We start from the raw sequence: 21,822 nt of genomic DNA on the forward strand, positions 1-21,822 counted from the left end.
CTTCTTTGTCAATCGCAAAAATAGTATATAAAAACAACCCAGAACATACTTTGAGCTTGGCAAATTTTCTTTAGGCGTTATTAACAGGACAATCATCTACAATAGGAACTTTTACTTTCATCAATTTGCAATATTTCTTCAATACTTTCAAAAGTGTACATGATTTCTGATTTAAGTCAAATATTTGCCAATCGTAAAAAAAAACAGTATATAAAAAATAATCCAGAACATACTTTGAGTTTGGCAAATTTTCTTTAGGCGTTATTAACAAGTGAACAAGACAGTAATCTACGACAGGGACTTTTACATCCATTAATTTGCAGTATGTCTTCAATACTTTGAAAAGTGTACATGATTTCTGATTTAAGTCCAATATTTGTAGTGCATATGGCTCTGTTTATTTAGATCACGGTATGCGTATTAGCTTTTTAAAATATATTTTTAAATATTTCACTGATTTTGATACATATTTACAAAACAACTGATGTATTATATATGTGCATATACGGAGGTTTCCTTTTACAGTGTGTGTGTTGAAAAGAAAATCGCATCCTTCTTCGTTTTGAATATTCGAGCCTTTTCATTCCGCTCGTATAAAATGATAAACACAATTGTTCACTCTGCTTCGATAATATTATCAATGTTAAGTATGCCATTTTCTGTTTTATGTTGGAGGAAATAAGTGAGTGAATGAGTAATAAAAAGTGTTGCTAACGCAAATTACTTTATGTAAATTAAAGATTGTTAGGGACAAGTCGGTCGATCCTCATTTACTTCCAAGATATGGTTACAGGTAAATTAAAAACTGAACCAAATTAATTCATATCTGCATTATTTAATCCCTTTAAATAATATGTATTGCAGTTTGAAGCAAAGGAATATTTTGTATTCTATAAAGATATAAACATGTTGGCTTATTGTAGTTAATACATTTTGACAAGGGAAATATTCGTCGAATATCAGACTATCGATCATCTCCCTCTCATTCTATCTGTTTGTCTGTTGCACCATGATACAGAGTACCAGCTCGATTCTGACGATCATAATCTGAGGAATGTAATGCAATACAGGTCAATAAACTACGGCAGTATTTTCTCGAAGACAGAATGTCATCCGTTTAGCTACTGAAATTTCAAAACGAGATCAGAACTGAAGATGGATTAATGCGCAAAATAAATCAACTAAACAATTCTGTCATATGTTGGGAAGGATCGGGTAGTGATTCGCGACCAGTGTTAGCACCGCTACTCGAATTCAAACCCATGCTATCTCAGTTCGAAAAGTAACCGTTACAGCGCTTGGAATCAGACGATTCCAGCCAAACAAGCTGTATCGATCGTATCATATATACCAAACTGCGGAAGCTCAGAGACGCTTGACGGTGACATCGTAGGTATATTGTAGGCTGCGTGCTACCTTGTAACATGGCCAGCTATGTGTTCCATCACAGAAAATAAAGATTTCCTGATCTTTTCCCCCAACACATATTTCAAATCGTCCCACTCTGTACTGACACTACTGTTGTGAAGTTATCGAACCAAATGCAGTCTAAATTTGAGTGTGATGCAGTTATCATTGTACGTTTTTGTTCTGGAGAACGTTTACTACCTAATTTATCCTATCCAGTGGAATATCATATTGTGAGGATTGTGAGTATGCGAATAAAAAAAGAGGAATAAATAAAGCTATACTCCCCAACATATTTAGCTGATTAGGTGTACATATGTACGTAATCATAGCATATGTATCTGAGAAACGGTTACATAATACAATAGCGATGCATAATGGTGATACGTATAAATTTAACAAGTCTCTAAAACTGGAAAATCTCTCTCTCTCTCTCTCTCTCTCTCTCTCTCTCTCTCTCTATATATATATATATATATATCTATATATATAATTTTATTTTATTTTTAATTTTTTAATTTCATTATATGTCAAAATAATGTAATTTTGTTTACTAGTGATGTTGATAAGGAAATATTCCTTTAGCTGATAAATGTATTGGTCAAGCTTTTGATGAGGTCACTTTCACTCCTTGTTTGGATAAGGCAAAAGGTATTGATCACAGTGATCGTCTTTTAACTACGCATTCTCTTTATTCTAATCAGGGTGACAAACGACAATCAATTTTCGTCGAACAGGAAAATTATCCTGATATCTACTGTTTGTTTCGAAGGACCATTAGTGAAACTGAAGCAACTGAAGTACCTGTCTATTATTTTATTAAAATGGAATTTGTATGAGAAAAAGGAGGCCTTCTGAGGTACCTCTGGTGATGGGTGGTCAGTGAACTATCAAATTGTAGTTCCAACTCTTACAGACAGGACATACTTAGTCTGGCCCATGAAACTCCTCTGGCTGGTCATGTAGGGATTAATAAGTCTTATCACGATATCTTGACTTACTCCTATTGGAGAAAAATCAAAAGTGATGTTGACAAATAATGTAGATCTTGTCATACTTGTCAAATGGTAGGAAAAAATCAATCAGAAGATACGTAAGGCTCATCTACCACCTATTCTTGCCTTTGACAAACCATTTAGCAGAATTATGACAGATTTTGTTTGTCCTGTACCTAAGACAAAGTCAGGTAACCAATACCTGTTGACCATTATGTGTGTGTCAACAAGGTTTCCAGAGACAATTCCTTTGAGGAATATTAAATCTAAAACAAGAGCAAAAGCTTTACTTAATGTGGCCTTCCCAAGTCTGTCCAATCGGACCAAGGGTCAAATTTTAGGTCTGGAACATTCCAGCCTATTATGCTTGAATTTGGCATTCATCAATTCAAGTTAAAAGTGGAATTATGGTTTGACAGAACTACAGTGGTGAGAACTTTTGAATCTGGTAATAAAGTTCTGTCTCTCTTGCTCATTCTTCAAAATTTTCATTCGATTAAATATTACGGCCCTTGCAAAGTTATGAAGGAAATGAATGAGTTAAATTATAATATTATTCCTCCTGTGATCTAAGTAAATTATAGGAGTACCAGTATATTGAAAGAGATAGCCAGGTTAAACATGCATTTGATTTAGTTGTACTTGTCCCACTCAGTGTAGATTTAAGTGAAGGAATATCATCGGATTCTACTGATATTGGAGTGAAAAATCTTCGAAATTCAGAAATTATGAAAGGTCAGAACTTGAAACGTTCACATTTGCATGTGCAAGAAAGAAATGAACTTAAAGTTATTACTTGAATACGAGCACTTATTTCCAGATGTTCCTACAAGAACGAAAGAACTAAATTTTCCATGACGTTGAAGTTGTAAATTCCAAATTTGTGAAACAACACCCGTACAGGACAAACCCTATCAAACAGGAATTCTTGAAAAAAGAAATTCAGCATTTGCTGGAGAAAGATTTTATAGAGCCTAGTAAAAGTGACTGGAGTTCACCATGCCTACTTGTTCCAAAACCAGACAAAACTTTTCGTATGTGCACTGATTATAGGAAGGTTAATAGTGTGACAAAACAGATTCATTACCATTACCAAGAATCGATGACGGTATTGATAAGATTGGAAATGCCAATTATGTCACCACATTTAACCTTCTGAAAGGATTTTGGGAAATTCCAAAAAGAGAAAGAGCAAAGGAAATTTCGGCATTCGTGACTCCAGATTGACTTTATCAATATAAAGTAATACCGCTTGGGATGAAAGGTTCGCCAAGTACAGTTCAACGTCTCATAAATATGATTAAATCTGGTCTAGACTTTTGTGATGCTTACATCGATGATGTGATCCTCTACAACGACACATGGAAAAAACATTTAGCAACAATTTGGAAATTCTTTGACAGACTCACACGTACAAGTTTGACAATTAATTTATCCAAAAATGAGTTCTGCCGTGCTATTGCATATGAGCAAGTTAAACCTATATATGCTAAGGTCAAGGTTATCTCTGAATTCCTTGTGCATGTTAATAAAAACCAACTGATGCGATTTTTAAGTATGTCTGGATACTATCGGACATTTATGTCCAATTTTTCTATAATTGCTTAAGCCCTGACAAATTTATTGAATAAGAAAAACAAATTCCTTTGGACCGAAAAATGAAAATGTGGCTTGCAGAAAATTTTAAAGGCATTAAAAGTTATGCCTTTCTCTCGTTTGACGCGTTGAACCTCGTTCTTAGTCTGTACAGTTCGAGAAGTGATCTCCCTGGCAATTAGCAAAGGAGGGTTTCTCCTTGCATGGCAAGCCAACGTAGCCCTCTGAACCACAAATGGGGTTTACAGGTTATTTGTATGCAGCCATTTTTGTAGCGATCCTACCTCTGGCAGTTGAATTGAAACACCAAAATCGATTTTGGATGAAATAATCAATTGTGATGTTGAGGAATCCAGCATTGATCTTGCGCGTAAAGGACAGGAGTATTGCTGTAAATAACCATAACGTTACGGTCAATGCTGATTCGTATCATTTGTTAGATGTTCTCAATACCGAAAGTTTCAAGTATCTGTATTTCACTGCAGCCATAAAAATCACAATATTGTAAGATACCTCTTCACAAGATGAGAGATTTGTGTGGAGATGTCGTGATACCTTTCCACATACCTCTATGAGGGAAGCTGGATATAAAAGTAAAATCCGCATCTGCACCCTACAATTAATTGGCTGGAACTGAGTTTCTTTACTCGATTTGCTTCTCCAGTCAAGACCAGAAGGGTCTTTGCTATCACCAGCGGTGGTGCAGTTGTATGTTCTGATTCTTTTCAGTTAATTCAGCTTTGAGAAACCGATGTAATTATCAGTTTCCTGTAACAAATCACTGGTTAAATTACCACTGGACACTTCCTTCCTAAGGTTTCCCAATGGAACGACATAAGTTTGCTTAATCACTCTTGTGACTTTGCGTACTCTGTATATCATTAAAACAAAATTTGTAATTAATATAACCTCAAAAACTCAGCAGATTTATGAAAACGGGACACATTGACCACCAGACAAGCTGAAATTGAAGTTGGATTAGTGTGTTGCATTCGAGTGGCCGTGGTACTGCTTCTGTTTCGCGCAAGTATTAGGAGCGTTCACTCCACCAACAATGCAAGCAATTCTAAAGTAACTAGGTTGCGTCCATTAGTCACTTTTACAACTCCGAGGCAGCATGATAATGAGAGTTCTTTAAGCAATAAGTTCGACGTTCCTTTCTCTATGTAAGACGAGGCGACAAATAGAGGCAACTGATTTGCCACTGGATGGGTTTAGTGATTGTTTTCCAACTGAGGCCTTGGACCTCTTAAGGTAACGCGGTTTAAATGAAACAATTCTCAGGAATTATTTAAATGTTTTTCCATATGTTTTCTTTCCTTTGCATGTGTTTTATTTGTAGGTTTTGCAACATCTATTAATACCTAATAATATTTGTCTCATGATGTATGTTGCGGTTTTGGCTGAAGGAGATTACCTTCCTATTGATTTTGGCAAGTTTTCCCCATTATCTATACTGGTACCCAGCTTTCATGGCACTGCACATCCAGGAATGTGGTCACGTGTCCTAAACCACATACATACATACATACATACATACATACATCCATCCATCCTTCCATTCATCCATCCATTCGATCGTACGTACGTACGTATGTAAGATCGTACGTACGTGTGTGCGTGTGTGCGTACATATATCTCACAGTAATTTAGTAACAGCGAAGTTTTAAAAATGTAGTTTGAACATATCATACTTCAAATTGTGTATTTTGTCCAAATCATGACTGCAGTATTAGAGTAATGAAGACATTTATATTTTTGTTAACCCATGTCATTCGCGGATTGCTACTATTGGGGTGGGGTAACTAAGATACACCAGAGCGGTTGTGTGTGATAGGTTTCAGAGCGTAACCTCTTTAAGCACAAAATTGTATCATTGTGAGTTTACTTGAGCGTATTTTCATTCTTTATCGTTTTATTTCTTCATTTACAAGTACATTTTTTGAGTGGCTTTGGCAAGCTTGCAGACTAGCTCGGTAGCAGACGCCGTATCAAATTTCCGATCGTCACTTTTCCGTTTGTAATCAATACTAATGATAACCAGAATTATCCTTCCTTTTCCATTGTGAAGCTTGTTAAAATTGCTACTTTGAAGAATTTTATTACTGTCTTTAATTTTTTTCTTTTGAAATTATGTACCACTTGTCATAGAATATTTTACTCGTAAACAATACTTTATTCGCGACACATAACAATAATCCAAGTTCAGTCACTGACAGTTTGCATGATTCATGTTTAAGGCCAATTGAAAATGTTAATACTTGAGGTCTACGTGATGTGGAGTAGAAGAGAGGAAGGGAGGGAGAGAGAAGAAGAAGAAAGAAATCATTGGGCTATAATATGGAAATACACGTTTGAATGAAATACATAAGGGCAGATATTTTCCTAAATTGGAAAAAAGTAGTATCAAACATGACATCGCCACTATGGTGACATCACTTGTCTCTCACTGATGTATTTCAATATCTCACAATGAAATATATAATAAAGTGTCTATAGCCAGTTGCTTCCTGATTTTCCGTCTGACGTCGGTAAGTGATATATGCGTTACAGTTTACATATCATGCATGTGCTGTTTGTATAGTTCTACATATGAATACTTATTTTCTTTGATATTAGGGATGGATACTAGTATCTGTGGCTTAACAACATGAACAAAGGATGTTCTTAATTATAGTGGCATTTACAGTATGTTTCTAAAATGCATTTGTTTGAACCAAGGTGTGTAAGTAGTTAGCGCGCAAGGCTAGAGACCCGCTGAACGCATCTTCGAATCCCAACGGACCAAGCCGGGCCAGTTGCCGAGATGTGTGTTTGGAAAAATACTTTTTCTCCAATTGCCATGGGCACGACATAACTTGTCATGTGTTGATATGTCATAAAACACAAATCAGTCAATCTAAGCCTTAATCAACAATCAACACAAGAAAGCACAAAAGGAAATACAAGTACGTTTATCTCCGGTAAACGTTATGTTGATTTGACAATAGGTAATATTTAGGAGGGGCATTCTTTATTGGGCATATTGTATTACATGATGATTCACCGATAATCTGATCCGATCGTGTTAGCTCATTTTCTTTTTAAATTGTGAGATAATACTAAATTAGGACAAAGATGGTGCGCTACAACAACAACAACAACAAGAACAAGAAAGAAAGGAAAAAAAGTACTACTGCTAATACTACTACTAGTATTACTGGACTGTTGCTCTTGCTGGAACAACGCCTTCGCCTCCCCCCCAACCCCCCCCCCCCACAAACAAACAGTTAAATTACAAAATGACCATCTGGGAAGTAAGGTTTGTAACCCATGTCGTATGTTAGTGTATGAGTTATTTCCCTCTAAAGGGCATAATTTACTTCCTTGTACACCGCTAACTGTGTTTGTATAGGTTCAAACGACAGTAATACATTGCAGGTCGTTTTGTTTGATTCTTGGAAATGTGTTGCTCATACCTTGATGAAAGATAACGCTTTCTAAAAGCATTTGTTCCCGTCAACAAGGCGGATCACCCGATTGCCATATTGGTTCACGTTACAAAAAGGTGAGTTATACGATGCGTTTGTAACAAAGTGTGTGAGTTAAATTCTAGTTACCACCACGGAAATGGTTGGCAATGTGGTCGGGGTTGGCGACATGGGCGCGATGGAAGGATATCATAAATATGTTACATGAATTCTAACAACCCAGCTGGTCACTTTGAAGCTACTTAGATAAATCCCTTTTCCACAGCGTCATCTGGCCATAAAAGTGTTGAGCTAAATGTTAACCGACCAACCAACCAAACAACCAACCAGCCAATCAATTCGTTCTTAAAATAATACCTTGCACCATATCATAGCCCAGGTCTTCCCTTTACATATATCTTATAGACGGAACAATTTTCCGCCATATTTGTAGTTTATAAGGAATTCCATATAAATTCATCCTAGCGACATTTGAGTTCCCAATCCAAACCAAACAATACAAACAAGCAACAAAAAGAACAATAGCAACAAAACCAACAACAAAAGATAAAAAAGCGAGTAACAGAATAAAAATAATATAAAATAAATAAATAAAGATAAATAAATAAAAAATAATAACAGACATTGGCCACAATATTGTTTTATTGTTGTGAAATGATATTTGGCCACAATATTGTTTTATTATTGTGAAATGATAGCTTTTTCTAATTATTGTGAAATTTAAAGATAATGATTTAAATTTTCCTTTAAAATTAATTTAGTATCTGCCACTGTTTCATTGCTTTTATCTGTGACTAGCCTTTTTGCTATCTATTTCAAGCTGAGTTGAAATATAGGTAAACATTATGAAGTCACAAATTGAAACTCGTTTTCCATGCATCCAATTGGTACAACCTTTACATAAATACGTAATGGACGTACTGGATCTGCTAGCTAGCCAGCTGATTCAATGAAAAGGGCCTGATTCTGACACAACTGTAGTTTTCGAACAGCCTCCAGATGTTTTAACCCCCAACTGATTCTAAATGAAAAGTGTAACAAGGATATACAACAAATGCACAAATATTAAATAATTTCATTTACCAGTTTATACGTTCAAACCGGATTGCCGCTAGGGTGTCCCAAACACTGTCAACTTTCGAATCATACGGGAATTTCTTTAGTGACGCGGTCGCCATAAATAATCGTCATAATTGCATGGGTGAGAGTATGTTTTTAAGTTACAGATGTGAAGTAGGTAGAGGTTACTGCATTTGTATGGGAAAATAAAAAACGAGTGTTTTTCTGAATAAGATTGCACAACTATAAGAGTGCAAGTTTAAAACCAGAGTTTATATTTTCCCATACAAATGCATTAACCTTTTTATTATTTACTCATTTCGTATTCCTACCCAAGGCTTACTAACAAAGGAATATACTACTTGAAACAAAGTAATTAAATTTATACTATATTCCAAAGTACACAACAGTAGATTCATCAATACACAGTACCACTATTAATGCGCACATGTTGCGGCCCAGCGACCTTTAACATTTCATCGCGCGCTCGACATAATTTAAAAGAGTTTCTTGATTTATTCGACTTAAATTTGAAATTTAGAGTCATAATTTGAATGAATGCGCATTGAACAAACTTTAACAGTCGGTGTGAAATGGACGTACTTTGTTTTTCTGTTGATCCAATTCAATTCTGCTTTTCTGCTTATGATGGACTAGATTTATTATGTCAATTCAGTGTAGTAAGGAGAATGCGATTTAAGATAAAAATGTAGTCGAAATTGCAGTACAATTTTGGTGTGTATCAGGTTTTCCATGACATGGTTAATGTAATTCGGATTTGCAGAACTAAGTAAGAAAACACATATTGAGAAATTTCAAGATCATAAATGTAAGTATATTTATTACAGTTCTTGTTACCAGATAAAGAAGTCATGTTTATGCCGTGTAACTTGAATGCTCACAGTTGGACCTGTATGATACAGTGCATGTTTGTATCGCTAGCCTAACATTGTATCAGTTAGTTAAACGGAGGAAACTGTAAAGCAACTGTTGTGTGACAGTCCATTTAGCCAGTGAAAATAACACCTTTTCGCGTCGTCTTGGCTTATTGGCTCATAGTTTCCTACCAAAACCCTCATTTGCATTTTTTCTTTCTTGAATTTAGTGTTTTGACTGACTTGTTAAATGGTACGTATCTGATAGACATATGAGAGCCCTTGGCATCAGTATGCTTTTCTTTGCTATTTTTATAGACCCTCGTCATAGTCTGAACCATTATATTTGCGAAAAGTTACGAATAGTTCTCCTACATATCTGTTTAAATGATCAGAATTTTATTTTCAAGTACTGCGTCTCTCACGTTTGCTGTTGACATATCACGTTCATTCATTTGCATGTTTCAAAGTTTTTTTTGAGACTCAGTGAACTAGTTCACATCATTAACTTGGTCACCTTTATTTTCAAATAGACGAAACAGCTTATTTAGTTCATTCATTTAATCATCCAAAAGCATCTACGACATTAGTGCAAACGGTTTGTTTACAAAGTAGTTCCTATTACGCGATACTATTTTTAGACAAGTGTCGTGCAGTATAAATGTGATCAGTATCGACAAATATTACACCTTTCTGACAATGTAAACTTAACGGAAAGAAATGAGCATATAATAATTCACTGTCTTTGATAATATTGATCATTTCGCAAATTTTGGAGTTACACCTCTTTGAACACAAGCATACAAGAGTTCATTTTTATTTGTTTAATTTGTTTCAGAAACATAAAAAATAGACGTTGCAAATATTGGACGCAGACGGCACATATTTTACTGAAATAGACTGTTTTAGAAACAATTAAAGGACAGTGAGCAGCATGTCTGCTTGTTTACATTAAGAGCTTCCGTTTGATTTGAAGCGTCAATAACTTCTCAGTATTAGTGACCAGTATCAAAACTCAGGTTGAAAAATGATTAATTGATGAATGACATGATCAAGTTTCGTGCCTTTTTAGTATCATTAATGCTTTTACTTTTTGAACTGAGAGGTGGGTTAGAAAACCAGGAAGGTTTACGTCTTGTGAAGAATTAACATCACTCTGACTTAAATCGATGCGTCGGATGAATAAATAATTATAATTTTGCAGAAAGACTGGTGAAAATATTGATTTCGGAATGTAGGAAGGATGAGTTTTGAAATTTGGCTGTGAGTGAAAACACCATGCCCGACGCCCTGGCGACCTCAGGGAAATGCACGTTTGCGAGATATAGTTCACGAGAGAGAGAGAGAGAGAGAGAGAGAGAGAGAGAGAGAGAGACGTTCGTGATGCGTTATGTCTGCAAGTTTCCTTCAAACGAAATACTGTCATAATCTATCATTTTCATATTCAACCATTTTTGACCAAATAGAAACCAATATTTGTATTTTAACTGATCAGTTACGTTTTAGTCGTAATATTCGCATAAATCCTAAGCTAGCCACGGGCATTGCGTTGGCAGCGATATATGCCGAGCCTGCCTACACTAAATTGTCAAAGATAATTCAAATGAATGTTGTCGCTTTCTAGGTGATTAGGTGAAAATTGTTAAGTGATTTGGTCAAATAAATGTCTACGGATCACTTAGTTGTGAGTATAAATAAATCAGTACATAAAGTCATGCATTCATTATAGTTGGGGAGCTAAGTCTCCTAGCGTATCCGGTTAAAATAAAAGGAAACTTAACTAAATTTCCATCAGCAGATCTAACAAATCTGTTTGAAAGAAAAATAATTTATATTTTCAGTTTAGGTTTGTCTGTCCTAAACACATTTATTTGTTAAAACTATAAATATTTCCAAAACCCTTTTCTATCTGTCCATTGATTCGCTTATGTTTAAAATGCATATGACCTTATATATATATATATATATATATATATATATATATATATATATATATATATATATATATATATATATATATATATATTCTGACGAAGTAATAAAGCGAAGCTGGTCACACATTCAAGATATATATATATATATATATATATATATATATATATATATATATATATATATATATATATATATATCCTTCCTTCTCTTTTCATGTGCATATCTATCTATCTGCACTTTCTACTCTCATTTTATTTGAGAATTTTAATTAGTGGCAGATAGTTTTAAGGTGCAATGAAAGATAATAGAAGACAAAAGTTCTTTGTTGGCAAAAAAGTATAACGCAATTTCAGTTAAAAATCCCATATTTTATTTTACATAATAATTTTACTTGAGTTGATTTACTATTTTGGATTATTTTCCGGTCAGCTCAAATATTCCCCACGTATAAATTTAATGTTCCAGCAAAGGAGAGAGAGAGAGAGAGAGAGAGAGAGAGAGAGAGAGAGAGGATTATTGATATAATGGTCAATAGATCAACGGGCATTGTTGCCGACACCAGAAAATGTGTCGGTGCAGTAACATGTATTTTGATTTACATATCTTTCTAAGGCTTTGTGAATGGGCTGCCATAAGAAAGAATCTATAAGTTCGTGTTCAATCTCAATGGTCAAGATCCCTATCATTAGAGAAGACACAATGATGACATAACTTGAGTATAGATGTCAAAGGTCAAAGTCACAGCAATCAACGATGGGAAAACCTTTGCATATAACTTGACTTTAATGATTACATCTTTACCAAAATTCTAAACTCATTGCCTCCTGATGAGACAAAGAAACTGGGCTATTATGTGATGACAAGGTGATGGCCAGAAGAGATGGCTGGCATATACGCTACCGATTGATGTACTCTTTTGTAAGGAGAAAAGAGTCACGATTAGCCGTTTAGAAAATGCAAAACGTTCAGTATACTTCAGGTCATGATTTGAATTTTTGATCTTGCCTGGTTTAAGCTGAAACTGTTGAATGCACTTTATTTATTCGTAAAAATAGGAAAGCTGATTATCTGGAAGTAAAGAATAGGAAAAATATTTACATCATATGAAAAACTGGTGAATAGTGAGCTATTTCCTCAATATTATAAATATCGTTTTATCGTTAAGGTTTCGATACTTATAAAATATGTGTGTTTCTTGTAAATCAATTCACTTACAGTAACATAGATAACCGAGATTCGAAAGTAACACGTGTTGCACGGTAATGGTACAATTTGTTGCATCTGTTGCATACTAATTTTCTGTTCCAAGTGACAATTCTAAGTTTAAAATATTTGAATGACAGTTCTTTGTCAAAGTTCTTCCTTCGAAAAATGTATAAATTTTATATGTAACTAATGTACATGAACACAGTGCCAGATAAATTGTTCTTCTGTATTCGACATGATGGCAGATTTAGAGGAAAGTTTCACCAATAAGAATTCCAGTGAACCGGTATGACTATAACAAGAATGGACGGATGAATGTGGATCGCCAATCGAGGCCCTGTAACGAAATCTCCTTTGAATCGAAAAGAGAAGAATATTTTAAATATATGAAAAGAGAACATACATGAATTTGCAAATAATAGGTTATATTTTAATATGTTCCCCCGCCCGATCTCTTTATTTGATACTTATATGTTTTATACATTGAGAATTTTAGGATTTGACTGCAACATAATCAAGCCTAGATATAAAAGACACTGACGGTTCTTTTAAAAACGAACGAAATGAACCGGGACAAGGACAAGAAAACACAAAAGGTAAGTCGATGTCGAAGACCATTTCTTTCGTTCTTTCATGCTATCAATGCAATTTTCATTATAAAATTATTCTTACTGTTGGATGAAGAGTCATTATAGGTTTCCCACAATGTTCCAGTGAAATTAGCATTAAACGATTCCCAGATAATGAGAGAGAGAGAGAGAGAGAGGAAAGTGCTTTCACTTGATCATATATATATATATATAAATATATATATATATATATATATATATATATATATATATATATATATATATATATATATATATATATATATATATATATATATATATATATATATATATATATATATATATATATATATATAGGTTAGAGAATATTTAATTGCGGCACCCATTCGCTTGCTTACACGCCCCAACCCCAATAGGCGTTCAGCGTCAAAAGGTTAGTGTTATGACTGGTCGGCCTGGTGTCAGAATAATGTGACTGGGTGGGACATCATGCTACATGTCTGCGGCATGATGCCACAGTGCAAGACATCACTATAAACTGCCACACTGCAGACATTGTAGCGATATGGCTAAGAAATTAAGCTACGTTAAAAATCCTAATCACACACACACACACACACACACACAATAACATCTCATCCATGCACACATCATCCAAAATGATATGACAAGATCGCTGGTTGAGGCATTCTTACGCAGCAGCCACAGCCACATATAATCCCACAAATGAATTTACATCTAAGTAAACTTCACTCCCGATTATCACGACTGAAATCAAGGTATATATAGGTTATTATAGAGGAATACACACGCATATATATATATATATATATATATATATATATATATATATATATATATATATATATATATATATATATAGAGAGAGAGAGAGAGAGAGAGAGAGAGAGAGAGAGAGAGAAGCGAAACAAAAAAGTTTAGCAAAAGTCAACAAATGGAAACCAAAGTGAAAATTCAAAACAGACTGACAGTATTGTGAGTTAAATCCTAAATAATTCTTAAAGTTCTATCACAAGTAAAAAGTAATAGGGTGTTCCGAATGAATTCTTGGGCTTGAAAGTGCTGATGTATCAGTAGCCTTGACTGTGTCGATGTGACACGATATAATCCAGAATGTTTTTGAATGAGTTCACAATAATCCCCAAAAAGTGTTTTAGTCCAAAAATTATTAAACATTTTGTAGTTCCAATGAATTATTAAAATAAACATAGTCTCTCAAACGATAACTGAATAGCTAAAATCGATTCCACAAAGATATAAAAAAATCTTATTGATCTCAAACCTTATATACATACGCACTGGATCTAAGTCATAATAAGCTTTTTCTAAAACAAACTCTGTCATATTAATATAAAATTATCCCAAAATATAACCAAGGTCAGGTCTGTTTACTGAAAGTTTAGCAACCGATTTGACATATCAGGTAGAACATGAAATTTGCCATGGATCAAAACAATGTCCTGAACTCAGTTCCAAGTAAACATTTGCTTAAAAATGGTCATTATATTAAAATATTGTATACAATCGCGGTCAAAAGTTAAACACATATTATAGTTATACATAACAACGTGTACACTATTTTATTTACTTTTCAGGTATCACATGGATCAGACCAAAAGAGCACAGCTTCAAGGGGAGATAAAAGGTTTACAAATATTATGTCCCTCTGTCCGTCACTCACTCCTCGTGAATACTTTACCAGGACGAACGGAAGGGTAGAATTCATTATGCGAGCCAACATTGAGCTCTAGATTAAAGCATAATTTGTATTTACAGATTGTCATCAGCATCTTCTAATCAGAGAAGAAGTTTAATGATATGGGAACAATTATCATTATTAAACGTCTTTGCTATTTTTAAATTTTAGTACTTTATAGCACCATATAGTTAGTGAAAAGATCAAGTTTTCATTAAGTGTGTAAGGCAAAATATTATATTTGGTTTCAAAAGATGGACGATATTTAACAAATATAAAATAATGCAGGGAACTAAGGGTAGTTTATTAATCGGTTAGTCATCCTAAACAGGGTAGATAGAACGAAACAATGGCAATGTCTATGTAACTTCTTCACTATGACCACCAATGAATATAATTTGTACGTGGTCTATGATGGCACATCAAGAAATGATGCAGTTGTCTCTCCAAGCTTTAATAAAGCTCGTTGCGTTATCTCGATTGTCTCAGATTAGTAATTTCATTTCTTCATAGTTAATGTTGGACTGAATCATGCTCTTTACTGTGCACTACATGGCTCAGTACACAACATATTTATTTCTTTAATAAAGGTATGGCATGATGGTGAAATTCAAAACTTTTTTCCAGGGCATCATTACGTTAATTCTAATCTGATAAGAAACTGGAAATGAGCCATAAGGTCCCAAGAATTACAATTGTTTTTAATAATCCTTTATCTCTCGCCATTAAAAGGCCATTTTATTACAACTGATCAAATTAGGTAATAGTTTAGCTAATCATATAAAGAACTAATCCCATCTTCCATTTGCACATAAATCTGTGGCCGAACTGACTGTATAAATTTTATGTCATGTTTCTTAAGGGGATGTCTCAATTGCACCTATCAGCAAATTTATTGAGACATTGAGATTATGGTAACACATGATCATATCCAGCCTTCATACGCCTACTTGCAAGTAGCTGAGATCAAAAGATACATTTTATTTAGCGAAGCAAATTAGTAAGAGCAAATAAAAATTTTGAGAATTTTCTCTTGCGCAAAATGTTATCTATATGCGCAAACGTTGAGCGCAGACCATTATCGTTTTTCGGAATCTATATTCTAATTTGTTGTTTAGTGATAGTCGGTAATTTTCCTTCTAAACAAACCGATATTCTGTGAACTGATCATATATCTGTACATATAATGACCTAACAATTACGCGTTCCATGGGAAAGAAATCTGGTTTAATAGAATCAGATTATTTATATTTCAGCAATTTAGTTTTCAGATTTCAACCTATTATCTATAATGGAAAGCTAGCGATAGACCGTCTTCCAAGCAACCACATTATTACAAAAATACTGATCAGTAGCGATATTTACATTTTAAAGGTGCCTGTATCTTGATCAAAAATGATTTACTACCTGTTGAAAATTGTGCATGTAAATCAGATTCTTTTTCATATCTGAAATGAATATAAACCTTTATCTTTTGGAGAAATTGGCAATCTACAACATACGATGAATATAATATAGGTTCCACGTTTGGGCTTCAATATAACGTGGATCATCGTTTCATGTTTTAAAAGAATCAGTCTACACTCCTTTTAAGGGCTAACATTCTTTTTATAGCAAATAGAAGTGTGAGAACCAATCGAACGTTGGAACGATAAAAAATGTAATTCCAGATAAGGCAATTTAAAATCATATGCAATGCATTTTGATTGATGAAATAACTATTTCATTATGAACTTTGAATATTGAAACACTTCCATACAGCGCATTTCTTACGCTGACTGATACGACGTGATCGAAAGGTCAGATATGCTTACGGCTAACACTGGAACATATGTTGTTGCGATTTCATAAATAACAGAGATAAGTATTTCATAGATTTAATCTCTATTCAAAACAACACAATCACACGCATCCAGCTTTTAGAATGATTTCCATCTATAACCAGATTTAAACAGTTAAGAGAGAATCATATGTACACGTGTTTCGAACTCGATCCAACTGTACACTTGTCATCTTAGCATCTGTTTTACTACATGTTCCTCATCTGTAAGCTAATTCTAGGTTCGTTAAAGGGGTGATTGGAAGAAACAAAAACTTGCAATTATCTTTGAAACTATTTATTGTGTCTATGTGCATAAGAGAGATCATTGTAGCACAGGGCTGGTGGCTTTTTGTAAAGTTGAATCGAAGTGCAGACACACTTTTACATCAAATTCTGCCATAAATTCCTACGTTTGATCACTGAAGGACATCATTCTGAAATAAGGAGGACTGGCTGAGTACTCTGCAAACACTGATATACTGTTTACTCTGTTAAAATATTTTTTTCTAAACGTACACTCGTAACAAACAAATTCATATAGTATTTGTTTGCTGCAATGTTACAAAATTCGAAATGGTTGGGTCGGCAGTACTGCTGCTGATGCAGGTTTGCAGAAGGAACGTAGTACTCCAAGGTAAATATGACATCAGTTCTCAATTTTCCATGAAGTTATTTTAAGTGATTTTCCTAAGAGGATGCTCTTTGGAAAGCATCGTTGCTGAGTGGAGCACCGTTGTAACGGGTTTGTGTTAACTCCAGATGTTTTAGGAGCATACTGCATATGAAATGTATTTAGGTCGATAACATGATTTCTCTAATAAGAGTAGACAGGAAACATGTGCAGAACCGTTAAGGTTTGTACCAAATAAACTGTACAATACAGAAAGTATCAGTTAATTCTAGACCGCAAGAACAGAAAACGATCTTCCAAATTCTGTTAAGCTTATTACTATAGCACTTAAGATATATTCCCACCCTCCTTCTGTGGCATGAAAATAATCCTGATTCTTTGATTTCAACCAAAATTAGTATGCATCTTTCATATTGGTAAGACACTGAAGTAGTTAAAGTAATGGCGTTCAAGAACATGTGTGAATTCTTAATTTTTAAAATTAAAATTGGATAAGTATATTTTGCAAGTGTATGTGTCTGTGAAATCATACTTTAGGTGGGATGATCGCCGTCACGGTGCGCAATTACCAAAGATGAGACTAGTCATTCTTTGTTGTTAACGTTGTTCCGATTTTCATTTTGTAGAAAAATATACACATTATTCAGAGGGAACATTTCCAGCTGAATAGTCGTCACTGAGCTTTCAATAGTTTCTCTTCATACTGCATTCGTACAAAACTTTAATAACCCCCTTTGCAATGTCCAGATGGTCTCAGAGCAGTGATTTCAGGATCAGAAATATGAACATGTAATGACCGATTAAATATGCTTTCCATGGGAAAGAAATCTTTCGTAGTGGAACCTGAACATTGTTCTACGCTTTGTTTCATAAATATGTTTGTTAGATTTAAACCTGTTATATATAATATAAAACTGGCTACAGAGCATCTTCGAAACGACCACTTTATTACACAAATAATGATCAAGAGCTATATTTAAAATTTGTTAAAGGTCGATCTCTCTTCATCGAAATATAATTTTTTTAAATTTAATATCCGTCGAAGATTATTGATGTAAATACTATTTTTTATATCTAAAATGAAATATATATGTATCGTTTGGAAGAATTGACAATCTACAACATTCAATACATTTATGTTCCACCATTGGGGTGTATAATATAACACGGACCATAATGTCATGTTTCGAAATAATCACTTGACACTATTTTGAAGGGCTAACGTTCTCTTTATAGGGAACAAAAGGGTGGTAAGCAATCGGCTGGAAGGTAAGTTGAAATGATGAAAAACCTAATTCCATGTAATGTTACTTAAGCAGCATATACAATGTATTTACGTTTTCAAAATGACGATTCAGCTAAAATCTTGAAATATCCAAAACACACCCGTGTAACATAATTCGAACAGTTGCTCTGATACGATATGATCAAAAGAACATTTATTGATACAGTTAACCTTACGACATATATTGTTGCGTACAATATATACCTAAAAGGCAATGTCAGTAAGACTTATTTACGTTTAAATTACCACCAGATCAACAGTACATATATTGATCTTTCGACATATGAAAGAATCTCAGGCTGTGGTCGAGAGAACTTTTGTTAAGTTTCAATTTTCACTCTTTGATTGCCATGGACACGGTCTCAGTTCACAAAACTGGGCTGGTGCTGGTGTGAGACAAGTTTTATTTAATATGTCACAATCTGTTTCCTCTTTAGAAATTGTGATATCAATTTTGCCATCATACGGGTAGCAATTTAATTCTGATGAAAGTGTTCTATTGTTTGTGAATCGCATATATATGATTTATACCGTTTGGAAATTAAAGAAGTAATTTTTATTTTAAGGTAGGTTACTATTTTGTATTTTAAATCATTATGTTCTTCGTTTCATTCGATATATCTAGCAGGAAAGGTTCAGCAGACTTTTGTACTTTACATTCCGTATATAATAATTGCCATAATCTAAAATATTAATAGGTGAAGGTATATACATGATATGAAGTGTACCAAATTAGTACTATTAATTACTTCGCCCTAAAGTCATACCCTATTTTATCTGGACATTCGGTCTCTACCGATACAGAATGCTGTTCTCTTGCATACTTTTATCCTATATTTCAGTAATTTATATTTCAGATTTGAACATATTATCTTCAATAGAAACGTAGATATAGAATATCTTCCAAACAACGAGTATATTAAAAAATAACGCTCAAGGGCATATTTTAACTTTTCTAATAACGCCTCACTTTTTATCAAAATATACAAAACTGGATTTACAATCAGATTACCTTTTAAATCTAAAATAAAATAAACATGTAGGAATAGTCAATGTGCAACATGCAATGCATGTAATATAGCATTCACCGTGTCCTTCGATATAACATGGATCATGTTTTGATGCTTTCAAAGAATCACTGTACACCTTGTTTTGATGATTCAACATTTTCGTTATAGGAACGTGAAGAATGCGAGGGAAGCCCCTGGTGGGTAAGTTAAAACGAAAAAAAAAATGTAATTCCAGATCAGGTGACGTAAGCAGCATATACAGTGCATTTATATTTTCAAAAAAAAAAAAAACGATTCAGCTAAGATCTTTTAAATAGCCAAACATACCCATGCAAGGCTTTTCGAACGGAAACTGAGTTACGATAGGGTCGAAAGATCAGTAATTCACACATGTAATTCTACATTGTTGCAATTTCGTGTAGAACAGAAACGCAACGATCAATGTCAATAAGACTTATTTACATTAAGTTACGACCAAACCAACAATGCAGAGAATGAAAATGTATTAGATTTTGTGAATCTCTATTTCTCTCTCTCGCTATACTGCAACTTGAAAATGTACTAGATTTTGTGAATCTCTCTCTCTCGTTTTACTGCAGTTTGATTGGACGTAAACGGTCACGTGATACTGAGCTGGAATTTTGTTTGCATCGACAAACTCTGTGGACTACTTTTGGTATCTTGTTTCCATGTGATTTGATGTGACATTTTATCTATATTAACTCATTACTCCCAAACATTTACAAGAAAGAAAAAAAAAAAACACCCACCCACTCCTGTGATTTTCGATCAAAGTTGACCAACCACAGATAAAAATGGACCATTATAAGTTAAAACAATGTAATTGCACAGGCCTTCCTGCACTCCACTATTCATCCATTTTGTCATCGAAGGTATGTGCTAGGCTTTACCAGCCAATCTTCTGAAATTATTGCATTTCACCTCGAGAACATGTTACTGCAGCGATTATTAAAGTTCAGTGTCAAATGTCAAACAAGGGATCTCACTAAAAATGGAAACGATTTTGCTTTTGAAAGATCGAAATGCGTAGAAGGTAAGAGAAACGTTGCTATAACAATACGAGCCACACAAAAAAGTAATTTTCGAAAACAAGGAATATCCTGGTTTAACCGCAACAACCATTGTTCATATATTACAATAATGATTATAACAATTTATCACTGGCATGACCCGCTATGACATTCTACTCCATATTACTGTATAAAAGGATCGACGAATTTTGGCGAAGATCGTCGGGTTATGTATTCTATTGCAGTTAAGAGGCTAAAGAAAATAACTTTGATCTACATAAAAGTGAATGTTATGTTGATTAAATATGCTGATCTGATTTTAGAAAAGAAGTAAATTGGAATTATAAGGATTAAATGATCATGGTTGGGTAGTGATCTATGTGTAAATTTTACCGAATCACTCACAAAATTAACATAAAATCCTTCGGACTTTATTTACTTTGTAACTGATTAGATAAAACGTACACATCGATAAATACCTAACAATGATCATTTAATCGTTATATATATATATATATATATATATATATATATATATATATATATATATATATATATATATATATATATATGTATATATATATATATATATATATATATATATATATATATATATATATATATATATATATATATATATATATATATATTGGCTATTATGTTATTTTGTAAATCATGTTCTTCTTTTTCCTCCATATGTTAGGCAGAAAAGGTTGGGCACATTTTTGTATTTTACATTCCGTATATTTTGATTGAAATAAAGTAAAATATGAATAGGTGAAGGTTTAGACATGATATGAAGTGTACCACACTTGTACTATTAATTACTTTGCTATAAATTCACGTGCTTTTTATCTGGAAATTCGGTCTCTACCGATACAGAATACTGTTCTCCTGCATAGGTTTAGCCTATATTTCAGCAATTTATGTTTTAGATGTGAACATATTATCTTTAATAAAAACGTAGAGGTAGAATATCTTCCAATCAACCCAGTATATTACAAGAATAACGATCAGTTGCGATATGTAAACTTATAGCTCCTCTCATTTCATCAAATATACAATCTGTTGAATATTGTGGATGTAATTCAGATTACATTTTAAATCTAAAATAAAATAACATGTATTATTTGGACGAATTGGTAATCTACAACATGCAATACACATAATATTGCTTTAACCTTTGGCGTCAATATACCATATACCATATTTTA

The 21,822-nt window shown here is 33.7% G+C and overlaps 1 protein-coding gene across 6 annotated transcripts in view; it reads left to right on the plus strand.

Annotated features, from left to right (window-relative positions):
• Window positions 1-7,405: 7,405 nt before the first annotated feature.
• Window positions 7,406-21,822, plus strand: part of LOC149797561 (uncharacterized) — a 71,856-nt gene continuing 57,439 nt past the window's right edge. For 5 of the 6 annotated variants that reach the window (XM_089962430.1, XM_089962431.1, XM_089962433.1 and 2 more), the window contains exons 1-5: window positions 7,406-7,545; window positions 13,040-13,139; window positions 14,729-14,778; window positions 18,519-18,551; window positions 19,746-19,778. In XM_089962430.1, the coding sequence (XP_089818556.1) occupies window positions 13,107-13,139; window positions 14,729-14,778; window positions 18,519-18,551; window positions 19,746-19,778 (149 nt within the window). In that variant the 5' untranslated portion in view covers window positions 7,406-7,545; window positions 13,040-13,106. The remainder of the gene's footprint in view (window positions 7,546-13,039; window positions 13,140-14,728; window positions 14,779-18,518; window positions 18,552-19,745; window positions 19,779-21,822) is intronic. The other variant, XM_089962432.1, reaches the window with a different exon arrangement.

The sequence above is a fragment of the Sinohyriopsis cumingii genome, chromosome 6 (assembly GCF_028554795.1).
Source record: "Sinohyriopsis cumingii isolate HCF-2022 chromosome 6, ASM2855479v2, whole genome shotgun sequence".
Classification (NCBI taxonomy): Eukaryota; Metazoa; Mollusca; class Bivalvia; order Unionida; family Unionidae; genus Sinohyriopsis; species Sinohyriopsis cumingii.